Source organism: Cynoglossus semilaevis, chromosome 20 (assembly GCF_000523025.1).
Source record: "Cynoglossus semilaevis isolate Cse_v1.0 chromosome 20, Cse_v1.0, whole genome shotgun sequence".
NCBI lineage: Eukaryota > Metazoa > Chordata > Actinopteri > Pleuronectiformes > Cynoglossidae > Cynoglossus > Cynoglossus semilaevis.
In genome coordinates, this window is record NC_024326.1 from 6166420 (window position 1) to 6184817 (window position 18398).

The window sequence follows — 18398 nt, forward strand, 5'->3', positions numbered from 1 at the left end:
CCCGGCCCCACTGTCAAATTTTTAGGACAAATTTTGGCCCGCGAGTCCAAAAGTTTGCCCACGCCTGATTTAGCACAACAGGCGGCGGCAGCATCTCCTGTCTCACCAACTCACCCACTGAGTTATAACCCTCTCGTGTTCTGTTTAATTTGCAAAGTATTTACAATGTGGAATCATTTCAGCTCCTCACAATGTCCGAAAAACGTCAGATTACAATTTCTCCTGCTGGATCTGCTATTAACAAGCAAAGGAAAGCCATTGATCTAGACCAGGCATGGGGAAACTTAAAGTTCTACTTCTGCCTTGCAATACCCATGTTTCTCCAATAGATAGCATATAAAATGATAAAATCAAATTTTACGTGTCATTTATCTTAGTTCACACGGACGCTCCATCTATCTGCTCCTAACCCGACCCCCCGTTCAATTTTAGGAAAATAGTGGCCCTTGAATCAGAAAGCGTATATATATAGCATCAATTAGCGAAAGAAAATTAAGCCTAGATAGAGATAGTTATGCATGCAGCTAATGTTCCATCCATCCATTTTCATCTGCTTATCCGTTACCGTGTCGCGGGCGGTGAGTCCACTGGAAGGTACCAAACGCCCTAATTGGGATTCGAACTTGCCCAGGAGGTGAACTTATTTCACACCAATGACAGAGACAATGCCTCTGGGCCACAGCGCCACCCAGCTGATGTTCTGTCACTGAATAGAAAAACTGTAATTCTCTAAAGTCACGTTACAAATTTCCCCCGACAAAAAAAAAAACCTAAATCCAAAAATTTGAAATGATCGTTTTGTACGCTCAAAAAAAAAAAAAAAAATCACATTTCTTTAAACAAACTTATTTTTGTTACAGGTACGATGAGGAAGAGCAGAGTTGGAATGGGATTTTGCGGGAGATCACCTACGCTGAGGGATCCACTGTCCTTCCAGTTCGCCTCAACGTTTTGCGTCTCACCAAGTTATAACCATCGTTACCGTGTGCTCCTCCAGCCTAATAAACTATAATTTTGACTTTATTGTAATCGTACTCATTATAAAATAATGTCTGAGAAGATTTTATTTGATTTGATTTGTTTTTTTTAATTTTTTTTATTTGTCTCACAACATACATCAGAGGGAGACAGTGACGTGCTCGCATAGGTCTAAAGCAGGGGGTGTCAATTCACTCATTTTCACCAGGGGGCCACATCAGCAATACAGTTCCCCTTGAAGGGCTGGTTGTAATTGGAATACTGTATAGATCAGGGGTCCCCAGCCGCCGGTTCGCGGACCAGTGCTAGTCCATAGGTCATTTGGTACCAGGCTGCTGTGGGACACAATGAAAAAAATGTACTTAATTTTTTTACCAATTTACTTAATTCAAAGTAAATCCTGTCATATCCATTTACTTTGACCAGTCATTGGAACTAAAAAGTTGGGGACTGCTGGTATAGCTATAACTACTACATAACTGTGTCTAATGCATGTTTCTGCAACTGATTATTATTTATTCAAGCTACAAATATTGTTCGTTGCTGTGTAATTTTTTTTTTTTTGAATTTTTTAGGTTAAGTAACTCTGCTGCACGGACTTTACTAAATGGTTTTTAGGCTCCTGCGGGCCACACAAATCGGCTTCGCGGGCCGCATTTGGCCCCCGGGCCTTGAGTTAGACACGTGGTCTATAGGAAACAGAAGACATTTCTGTTTGTCCAGATCCTGTGACATGTACATCTGTTTGTTATATTGATTGTTTTTCTTTGTGTGGATATGAATAAATATATATTGACTAGATGTCAATTTCATCTATAAATATTTATAAAAAAAAAACACAACAGTTCATCATCATCTGCAAACATGTTGAGTTCAAAACATTGACCTACAACAGTGCAAATGCAAACAAGTCACTATAATCTATTTACATGTATTGGCTGTTTGTGATATTTAAAATATGGTATCGACATTTTAAAGATCTTTATACACATATCAGTACAATGGGATGTTGAACTTTTAGTAGAAGTTTTATGGATATGTCCTCTTACTTTGCTGTATTCCAGTTGTTTCACAAACCACTGGTTTGAAACAAAAAGACGCATAGCCAAAGAGTCGTTTTAGGTTGAATAACTTTTGTCTTAAAAGAAGTTCGCAACAATGACCTCATACAAATATTATCCCAATGTAAATTCTATGGGCCAAACATAAAAATAATCGCGGGCGAGTCTAAGGATGCACAGAAGCAGCCCACAAATTCTGCAGCCCATAGCCTAGTATTTGAATATATATTTTTATAATATATATATTTTTGGCTGGTGACTCAGGAAAGTCTGGAAAATACAGTAAATGCAGTATTTTAAACCCTTTTCATAATAACATGCTGGGGTCCAAGACCACCATTTCTTTTATGTTGATTTACATCGGTGCTTGTCTTTGATTTGCAACTTTTTTTTTAAATCAGTCAAGCTAACAGAACTCCCTTAGTTTATTGCAGCATCGGTAAACTAAGCAAACAGACTTAGTACTGATAAGTTCATGGTTTTCTTCCTGCCTTGTACCTGATGCTATGTGACAGGCAGCGGGGATCAAATTACACTGAACAAACATTTGCCTCAGAACCATAGCGTGTTGACTTTTGGTCACACCTTTCAAACACCCGCCACCACTTTTGGTCACACCTTTCAAACACCCGTCACCTTTATGGTAAATAAAGAAAAAATAAAAAATAAATAGAAAAAGTCCATAAAGTTGAGCTTCAGATGGCAGAGTAATGCACCTGATATGCAGAAGTACGTTGCATCGAAGGGCTGCTTTTGGTCAGCATAGTTATGTGGGTGCTCAAGTTGTTCCCATTGCTGCCTGTAGAGGGGTGCTGGTGTTTAGAGTCAGTGCCCAGGAATCTCTGCAGCATCCACCTGCGCCATTTACGCCTAATTTCTATCTGCACCTACCAAAAAAAAAGACAAGTGTTGGATAATTAGGATAAGGAGGCTCGGGGTAATGTTAAATGAAATTTAAAAGGGTCAGTAAACACGATGTTTTATTTTACCCACCTCTCCATTCAGAAAGCAGTACAAAACCGCAACAACAAAGCCCTGTCGGTGGGATAAGCAAATAAATATATGATGTTATTGCCATTAGTATTGTCATTGTTGTTAAAAAACAACATGGAAAAACGTTTGTGATTTGTAAAAGGATGATGACAAGAAATTTACGATAAGTTTAGGCCTTACACAGGCGCCGCATTATTCCATCTGTGTTTTCTGTACCATATTTGCGTTCCGGAGTATAAGTCGAACCAGCTAGCTAGCTAGAGTGCCCTCTAGTGGCTGTTGGTGTGAAAATAACGAACGTGTACATTTTCAGTTGCACAGGAGTAGAAGATACTGGTACACAAGCCTAGAGTGCCCTCTAGCGGCTATCAGTGTGAAAATACCAAAGGTGAAATTTTTTTTTTAATATATAAGTTACACCTGAGTATTGGTCGCAAACCCAGCCAAAAGAGATAAAAAAAGGTGCGACTTATAGTCCAGAAAATATGGTACTTGTATTTGACTTATCAAAAATGTAAATATTGGCAAAACCATACATTTGCATTTATACAGTATATGTATGGACAACCTGATTTTTTTTTGGGTGATTTTTTTTTTTTTGACTGTAAAGTGGCATCACTACATTCCCTCAGTCTCGCTACAAGAAGAGAACATCAAGAAATATTAGATAGGTCAGGCCTTGCGGTCCATTTCAGTGTGACACTTGTGATGAACTAAAAGTTCAACACCTAGTTTGTGAGCTGCTAGGCAATATTACCTGAAATGACCCCAGGATAAGGTCGAACACCATCCTGATGTGAGGATGTATGTGGTCAGGAATAAAGGCGAAAATGATGTAGTTGATCCCAAAAAGAGGTATCAACAAGAGCGTGGATTTAGCCAGTCTTCTGAAATAAGCCATGAAAAGTAAAAAAAGAAAGGTTACATTATAATCTTTTTCCAATACAATTATTAAAAAAAAAGTTGAACATTGACTGTAAATAATACATGGACATAGCCATCTGGTTGCCAAAAGTGAAGCCCAAGTACTGGGCTGGAAGTACCCTGGTGTTGGAGAACTAATCAAAAAAAATAAACAAAATTTACCATGATGGGACAATGGTGGTGGCGCTTTGGCCCAGAGGCAATGTCTCTGTCATTGGTGTGGAATCCCAGGGTTCACCTCCTGGGCAAGTTCGAATCCCGATTAGGGCGGTTAATACCTTTCAGTGGACTCACCACCCGCAGGAAGGTTTAGGGGGGTTGGTACGGTGCATTGTGATTTGGGTGGCGGTGCTGCCCCCGTGACCCGCTAACGGATACGTGGATGAAAATGGATGGATGGATGGATGGATGGATGGTCTAACATGTGACCAACATTTTTAACAGTACAATTACTAATTTATGGAGGTCGCACTGGTGCATTTGACGCTGCCCGGGTAAAAACATAAATCTTTGCAAGCGCATCACCTCTCTATGTTCTGTGATCGAACTGACACTTGTGGTAGGATCATATCATGGTCTAAACCAGGCATGGGCAAACTAAGGCCCGGGGGTCCAGATGTCGCCCGTTTAGCTTTTGAATCCGGCCCGCCAAACTTTTCAAAATGATATAATTTATTTATATTATCATTATAGTTCCGCCTTTTCCCTGCAATACCCACGTTTCCCCAATAGAAGGAGTAGAAAATTATAAAAGCATCGTAGCATTTTAGCCTTTTTGCCTGAGTTTTACATGTCATTTATCTTAGTTCAGACCAACGCTCCATCTATCTGCTGCTGACCCGGCCCGCCTGTTCAATTTTAGGACAGTTGTGGCCCGCCAGTCAAAAAGTTTGCCCACGCCTGGTCTAAACCATGCTGGATGCGGCCCATTTAGCTTTTTAATCCGGCCTGCCAAACTTTTCCAAATTATATCATTTATTTATAATAATATTATTGTACTTCTGCAATACCCACCCATTTCCTTAATAGATGGCGTAGAAAATGATAAAAGCATTTTTGCATTTTAGCCTTTATGCATGACTTTTACATTTATCTTAGTTCGCACGAACGCTCCATCTATCTGCTCCTGACCCGGCCCGGCCGAAAAACTGATTTTTTTTTTTTCAATTTAGAAAACTGAGCCTACACCTTTTTATCCATCACTACTGCTGACATTCCACTCAGACAAGTCAGACAAGACACGGAGATCTCAATCCTTGGTAAGATGCTAAGCCCCAATCCGAGCCCTGTGCAAAGTTACTTTGGAAAATCTGAGGTGAGCACTTTTATCTACCTGCAAAGCTTTCATTTGAAACCATAGTTCTCAACTGGATGGCTATGTCTACTTCTTACATGGAAAGTGGACCTACAAGTATTGATTGGATTCCTTTCTGCCAATGTCTGGACTGTTCATCTTCTGTAGCAAAATCCGGATGATAAAAGTGAAAAGGAAAAAATTCACCTGCCCAGAGAGAAATTGACATCTTGATGCTGCCGCTACAGTTAACACTCAGCTGTAAACAAGAACGCTCTTCACGAAGGCCGCTGCTGTCACTTACAAGTATAGTCGCTAAAATAGGAGTTTTGACGATCCACCACGAGCTGTCGTCAATTGTCTCCCAACATCTGTGAGGAGAGGCGAGAAGGTTATTTTTTTAGTTTCTGTAGTTGCAGCTTTTACTTCTTTATCTTGTGAGAGATATTAAGTCACTGCAGAGTATAAGTCGGTAATTACGGTACTTTCGATAATAACAAAATCTCTGGTTGACCAGACAACATTTGGATGGTAAATGTGACTTTGAAAAGGCATACATTGCGTCAAATGACATGTATCAAAGCAACATGTACATATACGAATATTGTGACACCTGCAAAGCAGGAAGCGATATATTGACGGTGAATGTCGGGACATTTGTTGAAGATACGACAAAGACTGTCCAAAGCAAATACAGTGATCCCTCTCCCATCACAGTAGTTGCGTTCCGAGACCAATCGCGAAAAGGGAGAATCTGTAAAGTATAGGCGAGATAGGTATTGTATTATTTATGTATATATTTACCCCTTTACGAAGCTCCCCCACCCTGTATTACCAATGCTGTGTTCGATCTCCTCGCAACGTCTTTTTGTTAATTTTCTCTATATTTAACTGTATTTTTAGCTGTTTTAATTCTTTTAGGTTAGGTTAGAAAATGTTTTTTATCACAAAATAATGAAAACATAAAAAAACTATATTTACCGTAAAATACCGAAATATAGCGAAGATTTCGCGAGATTGGAATCTTTGGAACCCTAGAAGTTACTCTTTGAAGTAAATGAACATTTTCTTTTGCATTACGCTGTACATCTAACCTTGTGTGAAGCTCATACGCATCCCATTCATGCTTTTTTTTTATAAACAAGACTTAAGCCAAAACAGATGAGTAACTTACCCAGGATCATTTGATAAGGTCTTGGTAATCACCCAGGCGGCGATGAAGATAGTAGGAACTCCTAAAAAACACAGGTCAGGACAAAACACCCTAAAACGGTTTTATATATATATATATATATAATGAAATCTGATTTATATGATTTTTTTTAATGCTGAGTAGAATAGAAAGCTAACTGTAAGACCCGGTTTTATGATCAGTCTCATACAATTTTTTTCCCTTTTTTTGCACACTGTGTTAAGCCCATGTATATACTGTACATATAAATATCCCATCTTAAAAATAATTGAGAATTATGTTTTTATATCTCTATTTATTATTACGGAATAAGCTAGCGTTTGTTAATTTAATGAGCGGTTTCTTTTTAATATACACTCGCACCACAGAAAACGGATGGTTCATTAGATGCATCGATTTTATCATTATTTTTGACAAGGTGCTGTTTTTCTTTTATATGATTCTGACTTCTAAATATGCACTGCAGAATTTGAGGCAGCAGTGCAACAGATATATTTCAATTTAAATAAAAAAAACTTTACTTTTGAGTTGAAACAAACACTGGTAACTTCAATAAACTACAATTTGGAAATGTCCCTTTTTTTTTGTGTATTGAAAAAACATTGTACCAAACAGAAACCACAAACTGTTTAACTGTGCTGAAAACAATTTGATACCAAATTATTTTGATCCCAAATTACCGTAATTTCCGGTCTATAAGCTGCCGATATATGTAGAATTATTTTTTTCTTTTTAAATTTAGTGGCCTATATTCAGGTGCATTAATATGAATAGAAATTACGGTAATACAGACAGGTAAAAGTGAAAGTAAACGTGAATTATTTGTCATTGTGACACAAGCTGGTGTCCTCAACCCTCCGAACCAACCACCGCCAAGCCATCACTGCCCCAGGTGATAGTATTGACACTTAATTACAAGTATCAATCCTGAAAACAGACATTTGGTTTGGTATTGCCAGTTGTAGCTGCAGTAGATATTAATATTAGAAAAGATCGCTCTGGCGCTGTTTACATGGGCGCAAACAAGTGTGCAAAAAAATATAAGAAAAAAAAATTGGGGGGGGGAGAGACATGTGCCCATCCTCGGGTTACCTCTGGTTACGTCATCATGTCGGAGCTAAGCTATTGCTCCAGACATCAAACACTGAAGATCCTCCAATAAAAACTGCTCTGCATGCATAAAGATATGATGCAACGTACCCCATCCAATCAGGATGTACCACCAGAAGTACTTTTTCTCAGAGAAGAAGGAGACAACCAAAAGAGTGTAGAGATAGAGGCCCTCTACCAAAAGCCAGAAGTAACTGGCCATGATGCCGTACTGGAAGAAGACCACCACTGCCTTACAGCCCACCTACAAGAAAAAAAAACAAAACATCAAAGTCAAAGTCATGTCGAAGATGAATTAGAACCTACACAGACGCTTTAAAGCGTGTCCAATGATAGTCCAGATATACCTATATCTACAGAAAAAACTGTCAATAATACACTGCCTGGCCAAAAAAAAGGGTCATACACTCGTCGTTGGACCACCTTTAGCTTTGATTACAGCACACATTCGAGGGCGTTTGGTTAGGAGAAAAAGAGAAAAGATGAAGAATAGAAGTGTTAGTCTGAAGTTTGGAACTTTGAATGTAGGTACAATGACAGGGAAAAGTAGAGAAATAGCTGATGTGATGGAGAGAAGAAGAGTAGATATTTTGTGTGTGCAGGAGACCAGGTGGAAGGGCAGTAAGGCTAGAAACATTGGAGGAGGCTACAAACTGTTTTATCATGGTTCAGATGGGAAGAGAAATGGAGTAGGGGTGATCCTAAAGGAAGAATATGTAAGAAATGTGGTAGAGGTGAAAAGAGAGTCAGACAGGTTGATGTGTGTGAAGGTAGAAGTAGAAGGAGAGATGATTAATGTTGTTAGTGGTTATGCCCCACAGGTGGGCTGTGAGTTGGAAGAAAAGGAGAAGTTCTGGAAGGAGCTAGATTGGATGGTAGAGAGTATCCCCAGGAGAGAGAGAGTGGTGATTGGAGCAGACCTAAATGGTCATGTAGGGGAAGGGAACAGAGGAGATGAGGAAGTGATAGGCAGGTTTGGTGTTAGGGAGAGAAACGTAGAAGGACAGGCAGTGGTAGATTTTGCAAAGAGAATGGAAATGGCTGTGGTAAACACATATTTCCAAAAGAAAGAGGAACATAGGGTGACTTACAAGAGTGGAGGCAGGTCCACACAGATAGATTATATTCTATGTAGAAGATGTAATCTGAGGGAGATTAGAGACTGTAAGGTGGTGGCAGGTGAGAGTGTAGCCAAACAACATCGGATGGTAGTGTGTAAAATGACGATGGAGGTGACAAAAAGGAAGAGAGTGAAGACAGAGCAGAAGATCAAGTGGTGGAAACTAAGGAAAGAGACATGTTGTGAAGACTTCAGGAAGGAAGTAAGGGCAGTTCTGGGTAGTGTTGAGATATTCCCAGATGATTGGGAGACTACAGCTGCAGTGATGAGGGAGACAGGTAGGAAGGTGCTAGGTATGTCCTCTGGGCAGAGAAAGGAGGACAAAGAGACCTGGTGGTGGAATGAGGAGATCCAGGAGAGTGTGCAGAGAAAGAGATTAGCGAAGAAGAGATGGGACAGTGACAGAACAGAAGAGAACAGACTGGAGTACAAAGAGAGGACAAGGGAGGTGAAGAGGGAAGTGGCCAAGGCCAAACAAAAGGCATATGAGGAGTTGTATGAGAGTTTGGAAACAAAGGAAGGAGAAAAGGAGTTGTATAGATTGGCGAGACAGAGAAATCAAGCTGGGAAGGATGTGCAGCAGGTGAGGTTGATTAAGGACAGAGAGGGGAATGTGATCACAAGTGAGGAAAGTGTGCTGAGAAGATGGAAGGAATACTTTGAGGAGTTGTTAAATGAGGAAAATGAAAGGGAAAGTAGAAACGAGGAGCCAGAGACTAGTAGGAAGAAGGTAGATCAGGTTAGAAAGGATGAAGTTAGAAAAGCCCTGAAGAGGATGAAGAGTGGAAAGTCAGTTGGTCCTGATGACATACCAGTGGAAGTATGGAAGTGTTTAGGAGAAGTGGCAGTAAATTTCCTGACTGGTTTGTTTAACAGAATTTTAGAGACTGGCAAGATGCCTGATGAGTGGAGAAAAAGTGTTCTGGTGCCAATTCATAAGAAGGGTGATGCACAGAGTTGTAACAACTACAGAGGGATAAAGTTGATGAGCCATACAATGAAGATTTAGGAAAGAGTAGTTGAAGCTAGGTTGAGGCAGGAAGTGGAGATTTGTGAACAACAGTATGGTTTCATGCCTAGGAAGAGTACCACAGATGCAATATTTGCCTTGAGGATGTTGATGGAGAAGTACAGGGAAGGTCAGAAGGAGCTGCATTGTGTATTTGTAGATCTAGAAAAGGCATATGACAAAGTGCCAAGGGAGGAATTGTGGTTTTGTATGAGGAAGTCAGGAGTGGCAGAGAAGTATGTTAGTTTGGTGCAGGACATGTATGAGAATAGTACAACAGTAGTGAGGTGCGCTGTTGGGAGGACAGAAGACTTCAAAGTGGAGGTGGGACTACATCAAGGATCGGCCCTGAGCCCCTTCTTGTTTGCTGTGGTGATGGACAGATTGACAGATGAGGTCAGACAGGAGTCCCCATGGACTATGATGTTTGCAGATGACATTGTGATCTGTAGTGAGAGTAGGCAGCAGCTAGAAGAGAACCTAGAGAGGTGGAGGTTTGCACTAGAAAGAAGAGGAATGAAGGTCAGTCGCAGCAAGACAGAGTACATGTGTGTAAACGAAAGGCAGAACAGTGAAATAGTGAGGCTACAAGGAGCAGAGGTGGTGAAGGTGCAGGAGTTTAGGTACTTAGGATCAACTGTTCAGAGCAGCGGAGACTGTGGAAGAGAGGTGAAGAATAGAGTACAGGCAGGATGGAACAGCTGGAGAAAAGTGTCAGGAGTGATCTGTGACAGAAGAGTGTCAGCTAAGGTGAAGGGAAAGGTTTACAGGACAGTGGTGAGACCAGCCATGATGTATGGTTTAGAGACAGTAGCAATAGGCAGAAGACAGGAGGAGGAGCTGGAGGTGGCAGAGTTAAAGATGCTAAGATTCTCTTTAGGAGTGACAAGAATGGACAGGGTCAGGAATGAGGTCATTAGAGGGACAACACAGACAGGAAGGTTTGGAGAAAAACCTAGAGAAGCCAGATTGAGATGGTTTGGACATGAGCAGAGGAGGAACTTGGCCGCTGGTGGACCCAAACCTGAAACCTTTCGGACGCTCCACGTACGCTTGCTTAACCACCAAGCCATTACTGCCCCACAAGATTATAATGAGCACAACAATGAGGTCAGCCTCAGTGTAAAGACATCCCTCGGTGGGCTTGAACCACCAACCTTGCCAATTTTTGCTTTGAGATACGAGTAAAGACTCGAGATACGAACACGCTTACAGACACCGACGCATTTTATTTTATATCACAGAAATCCTTATATCATTTTTTTTTGTGTGTCTCTATAGCAATTAAAAACATATTTTTTGCCATTGTTATTAGCACTAATAAGGGAGTTTTTTTTAGAAGGCGGGATTAATTTTTTTTTTCTGTTATTTCTTATGGGAAAACATGATTCAAGATACAAACACCTCGAGTTACGAGCTCGGCCCTGGAATGGATTATGCTGGAGTTTCACTGTATTTAAATATATTTCTCTTGCTAGATATTTCAGGCTCTTTGAAGTCTTTATGTATTATATTTGTTTGCTAACTTTGTGTTAGTTTGACATTATTTTATATTATCTTTTTGTGCAAATTCTTTTCTACTTCCTATGTATTCTTATACAGAATTTGCCCAAAAACCTTGAAGTGCTCATACAGTAAATAATTCTGACCTGCGCTTGAAAATTTCAAACTTGTACATGAATCGGTCTTGAATTCTGAAAGAGATCAAACCATTTCACTTCTATATTCAAATAAATGAAATAATCTGCAACATCAGTGGTGCATAATTAAAGAGACTACGACTACCAATTTATGCTTCTTATGCTTTTTTTAATTTTACGCTGTGCTTGAAACAGAATCTACAGTGGTCCCTCGTCTATCGCAGATTAAGATTTCGTTTCAAGATTGCGTTCGAAAAATATATATATATATCTACATATCTTTCGTATTCTCTTTTGCATTTTTGTATTTCTCATTTTGAATGCTGTGATATACGTAGATATACTAGGAATGCACCGAATATTCAGCCACCAAAAACTAAGAAAAAATAAAATAAAATAAAATAAGAAAAAAAAAAAAAGGCCTGAAAATCGACACAGAAAGAAATCATTTTGCCAATTATTAGCATTGATTATTAATTGCATTTAGTGCCATGACTGTGTACTAAAACTTAATAAAAATCAAGGCACTACGATTGCATCAATTAATAATAAATAAATAATACATTATTATAATTATTAATAATTGTCAAAATAACTCATTCTCAAATGTCTAGCAGAGAAATACAATCGACTTATATGTCTAGCAGAGAAATAAAATCAACTTACAGTCACATAGAAAGTCAGAATAGAATAGCCCACCTTCTGTATTATTATCATTTGAGGGACTTTGTTAGGAATCTCACAGAATTTCTCGTGTGCGCTGCTTTAATCCCACATCCAAGTAATGAGCGTTATAACACTGATCAAGTACACTCACAACGAGTTCAGGGGATCCGAATAGATGGTGGGGAAAAAATTTTCAATAAACTCTATTGCAGGACAATAAATTACGGAAACACAGAGACGGCAAAGGGCTGACTTTACTCACCGATCCCTGGCAATTTTCTGTTTCACCAACGTCGTACAGGACCACATCCTTAATGAAAACAGCCACCGCTTTAAGGATGAGGGACACAAACAGATGAATGTGAATGTAGTTTCTGGTGCAGTGCAGCTTCCTGCGATGTAAAATAACGGCAACTGTTAATGATTGACACCAAAACGGAGGAGAAAAGATCAGCATTCGTCTTACAGAATAAAATACAATTTCCTGGTTAATACGTTCTGGCTCGTCCAAAAATTTTTTAATTTTTTTTATATATATTTTTTGTGTTCATTTCATCAGGCGGAAGGTACCAATGGGCGGAAGTGGGGCTAATGGGCTGCACCCTATTTCAGAGGTAAAAATCTTCAGAACACCCCTCCTGTTTTCACTATTTTGGATTAGCCCAACGCATAGAACGATTTGTATATCGTGTTAGGGAGCCTAGCTAGTATTTCATTTTGAGTGTTTCGTTTACAGTTTCAGTCTCTTCTACCACGTGAATGACATTTACAGTGTGGCAGCATTTTATAAAAAATAGATAACAGGAAATAAGGCGAATGAAAAAGTTCACAAGCAACAGTTTGGATATCAGAGCTCGACTGCAAACACGGCATATCACCTAAAAATGGTACGCTCACCTCTCTATGTACGGTCGCCTGGTCCTGAGTATATGAACATATTAGATATGTTTTAGTGGCGCTTTGGCCCAGAGGCCAATGTAAATATATATATATATGTAAATATATATACATATATATATGTATAAATTTACCAGTTCGTAAAGGGTCCATATTTACCCTTTAAGAACTTTCTAGACTGCATTACCCTTTCCCACACAATTATATGCACAGTAGAGTTGCATAATGTAAATATAAGACATACATATTGCGTAAATAAATCAAATCCTATAAGTATAACGGCGCAGACAAGGGGAGATGCTGAGAGATGCTACGATGCACGAGCCAATCGGCAGGGACACAATAGCTGTGTTCGATCTTCTCCAGGTAAACAAAGCTACCAGCTACGCCTCTATGTCTAACAGTCTATATGAAAAGAAATAATCAGTACTGTTCAACAATCTTGATCCAATTTTGGATTTTTTTTTTTTTTTTGACGTTTCATTGAAATAATCCTGATTTTGCATATAGGAGAAAGACAACATTATGTTCTCTCTATAAACAGCATCCGCTCCTCTATACGACATGGCTTTATTGCGGCTGACAAATGTCACAGCGGTCGATAGTGTCAAAGCTGTCAGTGACTGTGTGAAAAACGACAAAGAAAACCCTATAAAAGTGAGGAAGTGCTGTGTGAAATGAGGAATCAGCAGGGTTATATTGCCTTAAATGACAGGAGATGTTTTATTGGCTCAACGCAGGACGATATTTTATGCACCTTCTTACCTGAAGAGACAGAGGGTAACGATGGCGACGCTAAGTGAAATGAGCGACACGCTGTGACCGATGGTGTAACCGACTTTAATAGCGAAGAAGAATTCTCCCTGCGGGGAAAAACAAAAAAACAATATTTACGGAAACAGTTTGCAACGACTTTGTCAATCAACGGACCATTCTCACACCGTTAGAAAAATCACAGGTTTAGATTATATTATATGACTGATACAATATTAACTGATATCTGTCATGGAAAATAAAGCAGACAACTGAGCGAAAAACTACAAATATGTGGTCAAATGACAGTGAATTTCAGTAAAACAAAAAGAAAATGCAAAAATAGCTAAGACACTTGACTTGACGGGTTTTGCTATACCTAAACAGTTTAGTGAAAAGTTAGCATTGTGATAATTTTTTTTTAGACAAAGACAAAGATGAAAGTATAACCACCTGCAAAATTGTACATGTTGTATTGTATTCTTTAAAAAGAGTCAATATAAAAATAAACAAATTTATACTATATTAATCCCCATATTTGGGAAATTGTTGTGTTAGCAGCAGACATGCTGCTAACAGGCTAGCAAGCTAGCACGTGCTTCCTCTGGGAATGGAACCCAGGACTCTCTCTGCTTCCGAGGAAGGTGTGCCAACCGCTACACTATGGAACCAAACTTGTAAGTGGTTTAGTAGTAATGGAGATGCACCCATATACAGGACGGGAGAAAGGCTTACTGTAAGATTTGTACCGTTACGATACGAGCAATTTCACAAAACACCAGAATATGCTAGTCATTAGCATACGTATACTGGTGTTTGGTTTATTCTGAGGTTAAGTCACGGAGGATAAATTAGGTGTTTACACCTCACAACGTCAACAAATTACTTTTCTGTTGAGGCTTGTTGAGACAACATAGTGAGTGTTATTTTTTGTTTATTGAAACAGTGTAAATAGTGCTAAAATGACAGATTGTCTACTGGATAGCAGAAAACAGTTTTTTTCTATTGAAGTAAGCGATCGCTGTAAAAGCTGGATTCAGTTCCTTCTCGCGTTGTTGTATTAAGTATATTAGGTAGAAAGTGATTTTTCCCTTTTTTTTGATACATTACAACAATTTGTTTTCCTATGGCTTAAAAAGGCTTTATTATAAACCTAAGTTGTAGTTTTACGGTAGTCCCCATTAAGTGAAATTGAATTTGAGTCCATTAATGATTAGCCTTAGAATGCGTGTTAAACATAAATGTTCAAGATTTGTGTGCAAACATCATCGCTGTATGTGCGATCCCATTGCAAAAAAACTTAGAATGCGTGTTAAACATAAATGTTGAAGATTTGTGTGCAAACATCATCGAGGATTTTTGATCGAGGGTCCGATCAAATTTTAAAAAGTCATGCATAAATGCTAAAATGTTTTTTTTTTATCATTTTCTAGCCATCTATTGGGGAAATGTGGGTATTGCAGGAAAAAGGCAGAAGTATAATGATAATATAATCAAATGATATAATTTGGAAAGGTTCGGCGGGCCGGTTTAAAAAGCCATGCCTGTCCTGTCCCTATTGAAGAGCAGCATCATTAGCAGCAGCCTGAGGCTTAGGAGGTTTTAAACCAATACTGACTGTATTGTCATCGAAGGTGCTGTTGGGATTGTATCCGCAGTCCATTATGTAGGAATCTATACTGAAGGGGGTCCATCCATCCTTGGTGCAGGTCTTTGACAAGTTGCCTAATGTTCACAGGGACAGAGGGAATAGTTCACATTACATTGACAGTAATACAGGTGTGTCCGCTTCAATATTAAAAGTAACATCGCAGTGTTGTGTTCACGTTTGTCATCGCGGATGAAAGGAATGAATGAAATGTCACACTACATGTTGTCCAATGCTGGAAATGTTAAAAAGTGATTGGTTGATGGTGGTGTAAAATGAATATCTGACCGGCCATTTTTTTTTAATTTCTCATTCTCGTTTTTGCTGTCGCCCGATTGACCTGCCCGAACCAGCAGTGCTCCCCACCCCTTCCCGCGCACAAAATCTCACTCCTGCCAACTAGCCAAAGTTGCCAATGGTAGTATAAAATAGACAAGTTCAAGGTGTGTAAAAACCGTTTAAAATGTCTGTAATAAACAAGTTTTTAAATAAAGTTTTTTTAAAGGTTTTAACAGAAAAGACATTTGACATTTTATGCATCCAAACGTGATTAGGTACGAATAAATAAATGTATCAATATAAAGAAAAAAATACACTAAGATATTCAAAAACCTAAGCTAATACTGTAGCTGTAGCCCAAGAGAAATATTTACATTGATTAGATCTTCCCTCCCTTCTTGTTTGTCCAACAGGTATTTGCAGTATTTCATCATTTCACTTTGCCTGTAAATACTGGTAAAAAAAAAAAAAAGTTCTAACAACAAATAAATTATTGCGATGAATAATGTAGAAATCCAAATGTAGGACATTTCAAAATATTTCTTAACACTGTTGCGCCACATCTACTATCAAATCAGGGTTTTTTTTTTTTTTGTTAAGAAATGTCCAACAAATACCGCAAATACCTGAAAGGCAAGAAAATGTAGACTTAGCTTTCTCAAACAACACGAGGCACAGACAAAGATCAGCTCCCTGCTGTTCCAGTCATGGGCACAGATGACACTAGGGACTGGGGAACAAGGGGGCGGGGGGGGGGGAGGGGGTCATGAGAAACCATATTCATAAGTAAGTCTCAAGTCTTTGCACCCAAGTCCGAGTCAAGTCTCAAGTCAAGACAGGCAAAGTCCGAGTCGAGTCCAAGTCAAGACTAAAAAAGTGTCAAGTCAAGTCCCAAGTCCTTACGTTTCTGTTTCGAGTCATTTTAAACAAAATAATAATATATTCACACAGATCACTTTGGGTTTTGGAGAAAGTATCAAGTCTTGTCGAGTCAAAGGGGCTCGAGTCCAAGTGAAGTCACGAGTCATTGATGTTAAAGTCCAAGTCGAGTTGCAAGTCTCTTTACATTTTGTCGAGTCTAAAGTCATCAAATTGATGACTCGAGTCTGACTTGAGTCCAAGTCATGTGACTCGAGCATGTTATTAATATTACGGTTATTACCGTAATTTCTGGACTATTGAACACACCTGAATATAAGCCGCAGCCATTTTTGAAGAAAAACAAATACAGTCAGCGTCCAGACTGTAGTTGGAATGCAAAAGGGAGACGTAGTGATCTGTTCCAGGGCCGAAGCTAACATTAGCTTGGGGGCTAACTCCCTACATTTTGTGCTTGTTCACAGCATAGAAACAGAAACAGGGTAGTTGGGGTGTTTGTTATGAGCCACGCCAAGCCCAACAGCGCATAAACAGCTCCTGTATAACCAACTCACGCTTCAACGTGACGGGGCTCAAACCTACAAGAAAAGTCATTGATTGCTAGTGGTAAGAATTTCGTTAGCCCCTAAAATCCACTAATTAGCTGCATCGTTGGTTGAGCCGCAGGGTGAACAAAGGTAGCGGCTTATAGACTGGAAATTATATTAATACCGGCATATAGTTTGGTCCCCCAGTTCAAAAATCCCATCTGCACCCCTGGTTTTAGTCCCTGTCACCATTGGATACGGGATTGCCAGAAAAATGTCATCATACCCGAGAGAAGAGATTTTTAACGTCAATGAGTTGGTTTTTTTTTTTTTGTTTCTCTGTAAATGCATTCTATCCTTTCCTAATTCTGAGTGTAGTTAGTGTGAGCTCAAAGAGACCAACGGAATATCAGGTCCTTGACTGACAAAGAAACCGCACCTTTGTGAGACCAAAGAAGCACATGCTATAAAAACAAATGGATTACTGCCTGTTTATTTTAGTGCAACCAGGAATATGTCTGCCCCGACTAGATTTATGACCTTGCCACTGAAACAATGTTGCGCCATGATTTATTGTGCTTATTTATGTGGGTGTGTGTCAGAGACTTACACAAGTCGTGTTCGACTGAAACTGAAAAAGTATAAAACAAGGCATAGCTGCACTCCCCTCAACCTGCTTAAAAAGAAAGAAAGAAAGAAAAAAGTAAGAAAGAAAGAAAGAAAAAAGAAAGACAGAAAGAAAGAAAGAAAGAAAGAAAGAAAGAAAGAAAGAAAGAAAGAAAGAAAGAAAGAAAGACAGCAGCAACCTTGGACATGCTATGAAGGTAAATATTAACCCATAGATACCTATAGGGCAGGTTTTAGAGAGCTAAAGATAGCTGGAGACGGTTAACTGACATCTTAATCTTAATTAATGTTGTCCCATTCCTCGTTAAATCAAATTCCTTGAGACTTCGGAGAAACTATTTGTGTTCCTCTGAATCTTAAAATGTAACTGAAAATGCAACCAGTTTCCAAGAGGTGACCCCTGAAAATGGAATGCTCTAAAAGTAGTGATTGAAAGATATGAAATACTACGTCGAGAACCAGATAACATATATTGTTATCTGTACAAACCACTGTATGAGTTGCTGCCACCTAGTGGCCTGGAGACTTGTTATCATTCAAGCCCTCCTGGTAACTCCTGGTTTATACGGACAGGACGAAACCTTTGATTAGCACTATTCTCATGCGCTAGATATGGCTGGAAAAAAAAAAATCACTGGAAAGATTACAGGGTCAGAAACTGTTCCATGCTGTCCTGTACATACAGGTAAATTGGAAGCTAGCAAAGACTACCAGAGACTTTAGGGACCCAATTATTCAAAGCACAGTAAAGTTTGAGCAGACTGTGATGACTTGATGACTGACTCATCTTGCCAAATATTC

General features: G+C 39.2%; 2 protein-coding genes across 4 annotated transcripts in view; one reads left to right on the forward strand and one right to left on the reverse strand.

Moving 5' to 3' along the window:
* klhl40a (kelch-like family member 40a) overlaps positions 1–1815 on the forward strand; it is a 7281-nt gene extending 5466 nt beyond the window's left edge. Inside the window, exon 6 of the mRNA XM_008334225.3 lies at positions 861–1815. Within this exon, the coding sequence (XP_008332447.1) occupies positions 861–972 (112 nt within the window). The 3' untranslated portion in view covers positions 973–1815. The remainder of the gene's footprint in view (positions 1–860) is intronic.
* The window catches only part of LOC103396216 (vasoactive intestinal polypeptide receptor-like), a 21153-nt gene continuing 3835 nt past the window's right edge, over positions 1081–18398 (reverse strand). The window contains exons 4-14 of one of the 3 annotated variants that reach the window (XM_025052486.1): positions 15256–15362; positions 13650–13747; positions 12250–12379; positions 7643–7796; positions 6425–6485; positions 5555–5621; positions 5366–5457; positions 3790–3919; positions 3033–3074; positions 2756–2926; positions 1081–1310 (exon numbers count right to left, since the gene is read on the reverse strand). In XM_025052486.1, the coding sequence (XP_024908254.1) occupies positions 1296–1310; positions 2756–2926; positions 3033–3074; positions 3790–3919; positions 5366–5457; positions 5555–5621; positions 6425–6485; positions 7643–7796; positions 12250–12379; positions 13650–13747; positions 15256–15362 (1067 nt within the window). In that variant the 3' untranslated portion in view covers positions 1081–1295. Of the gene's footprint in view, positions 1314–1529; positions 2625–2657; positions 2927–3032; positions 3075–3789; positions 3920–5365; positions 5458–5554; positions 5622–6424; positions 6486–7642; positions 7797–12249; positions 12380–13649; positions 13748–15255; positions 15363–18398 lie in introns of those variants that run through there. The other 2 variants (XM_008334224.2, XR_001761754.2) reach the window with 2 other exon arrangements.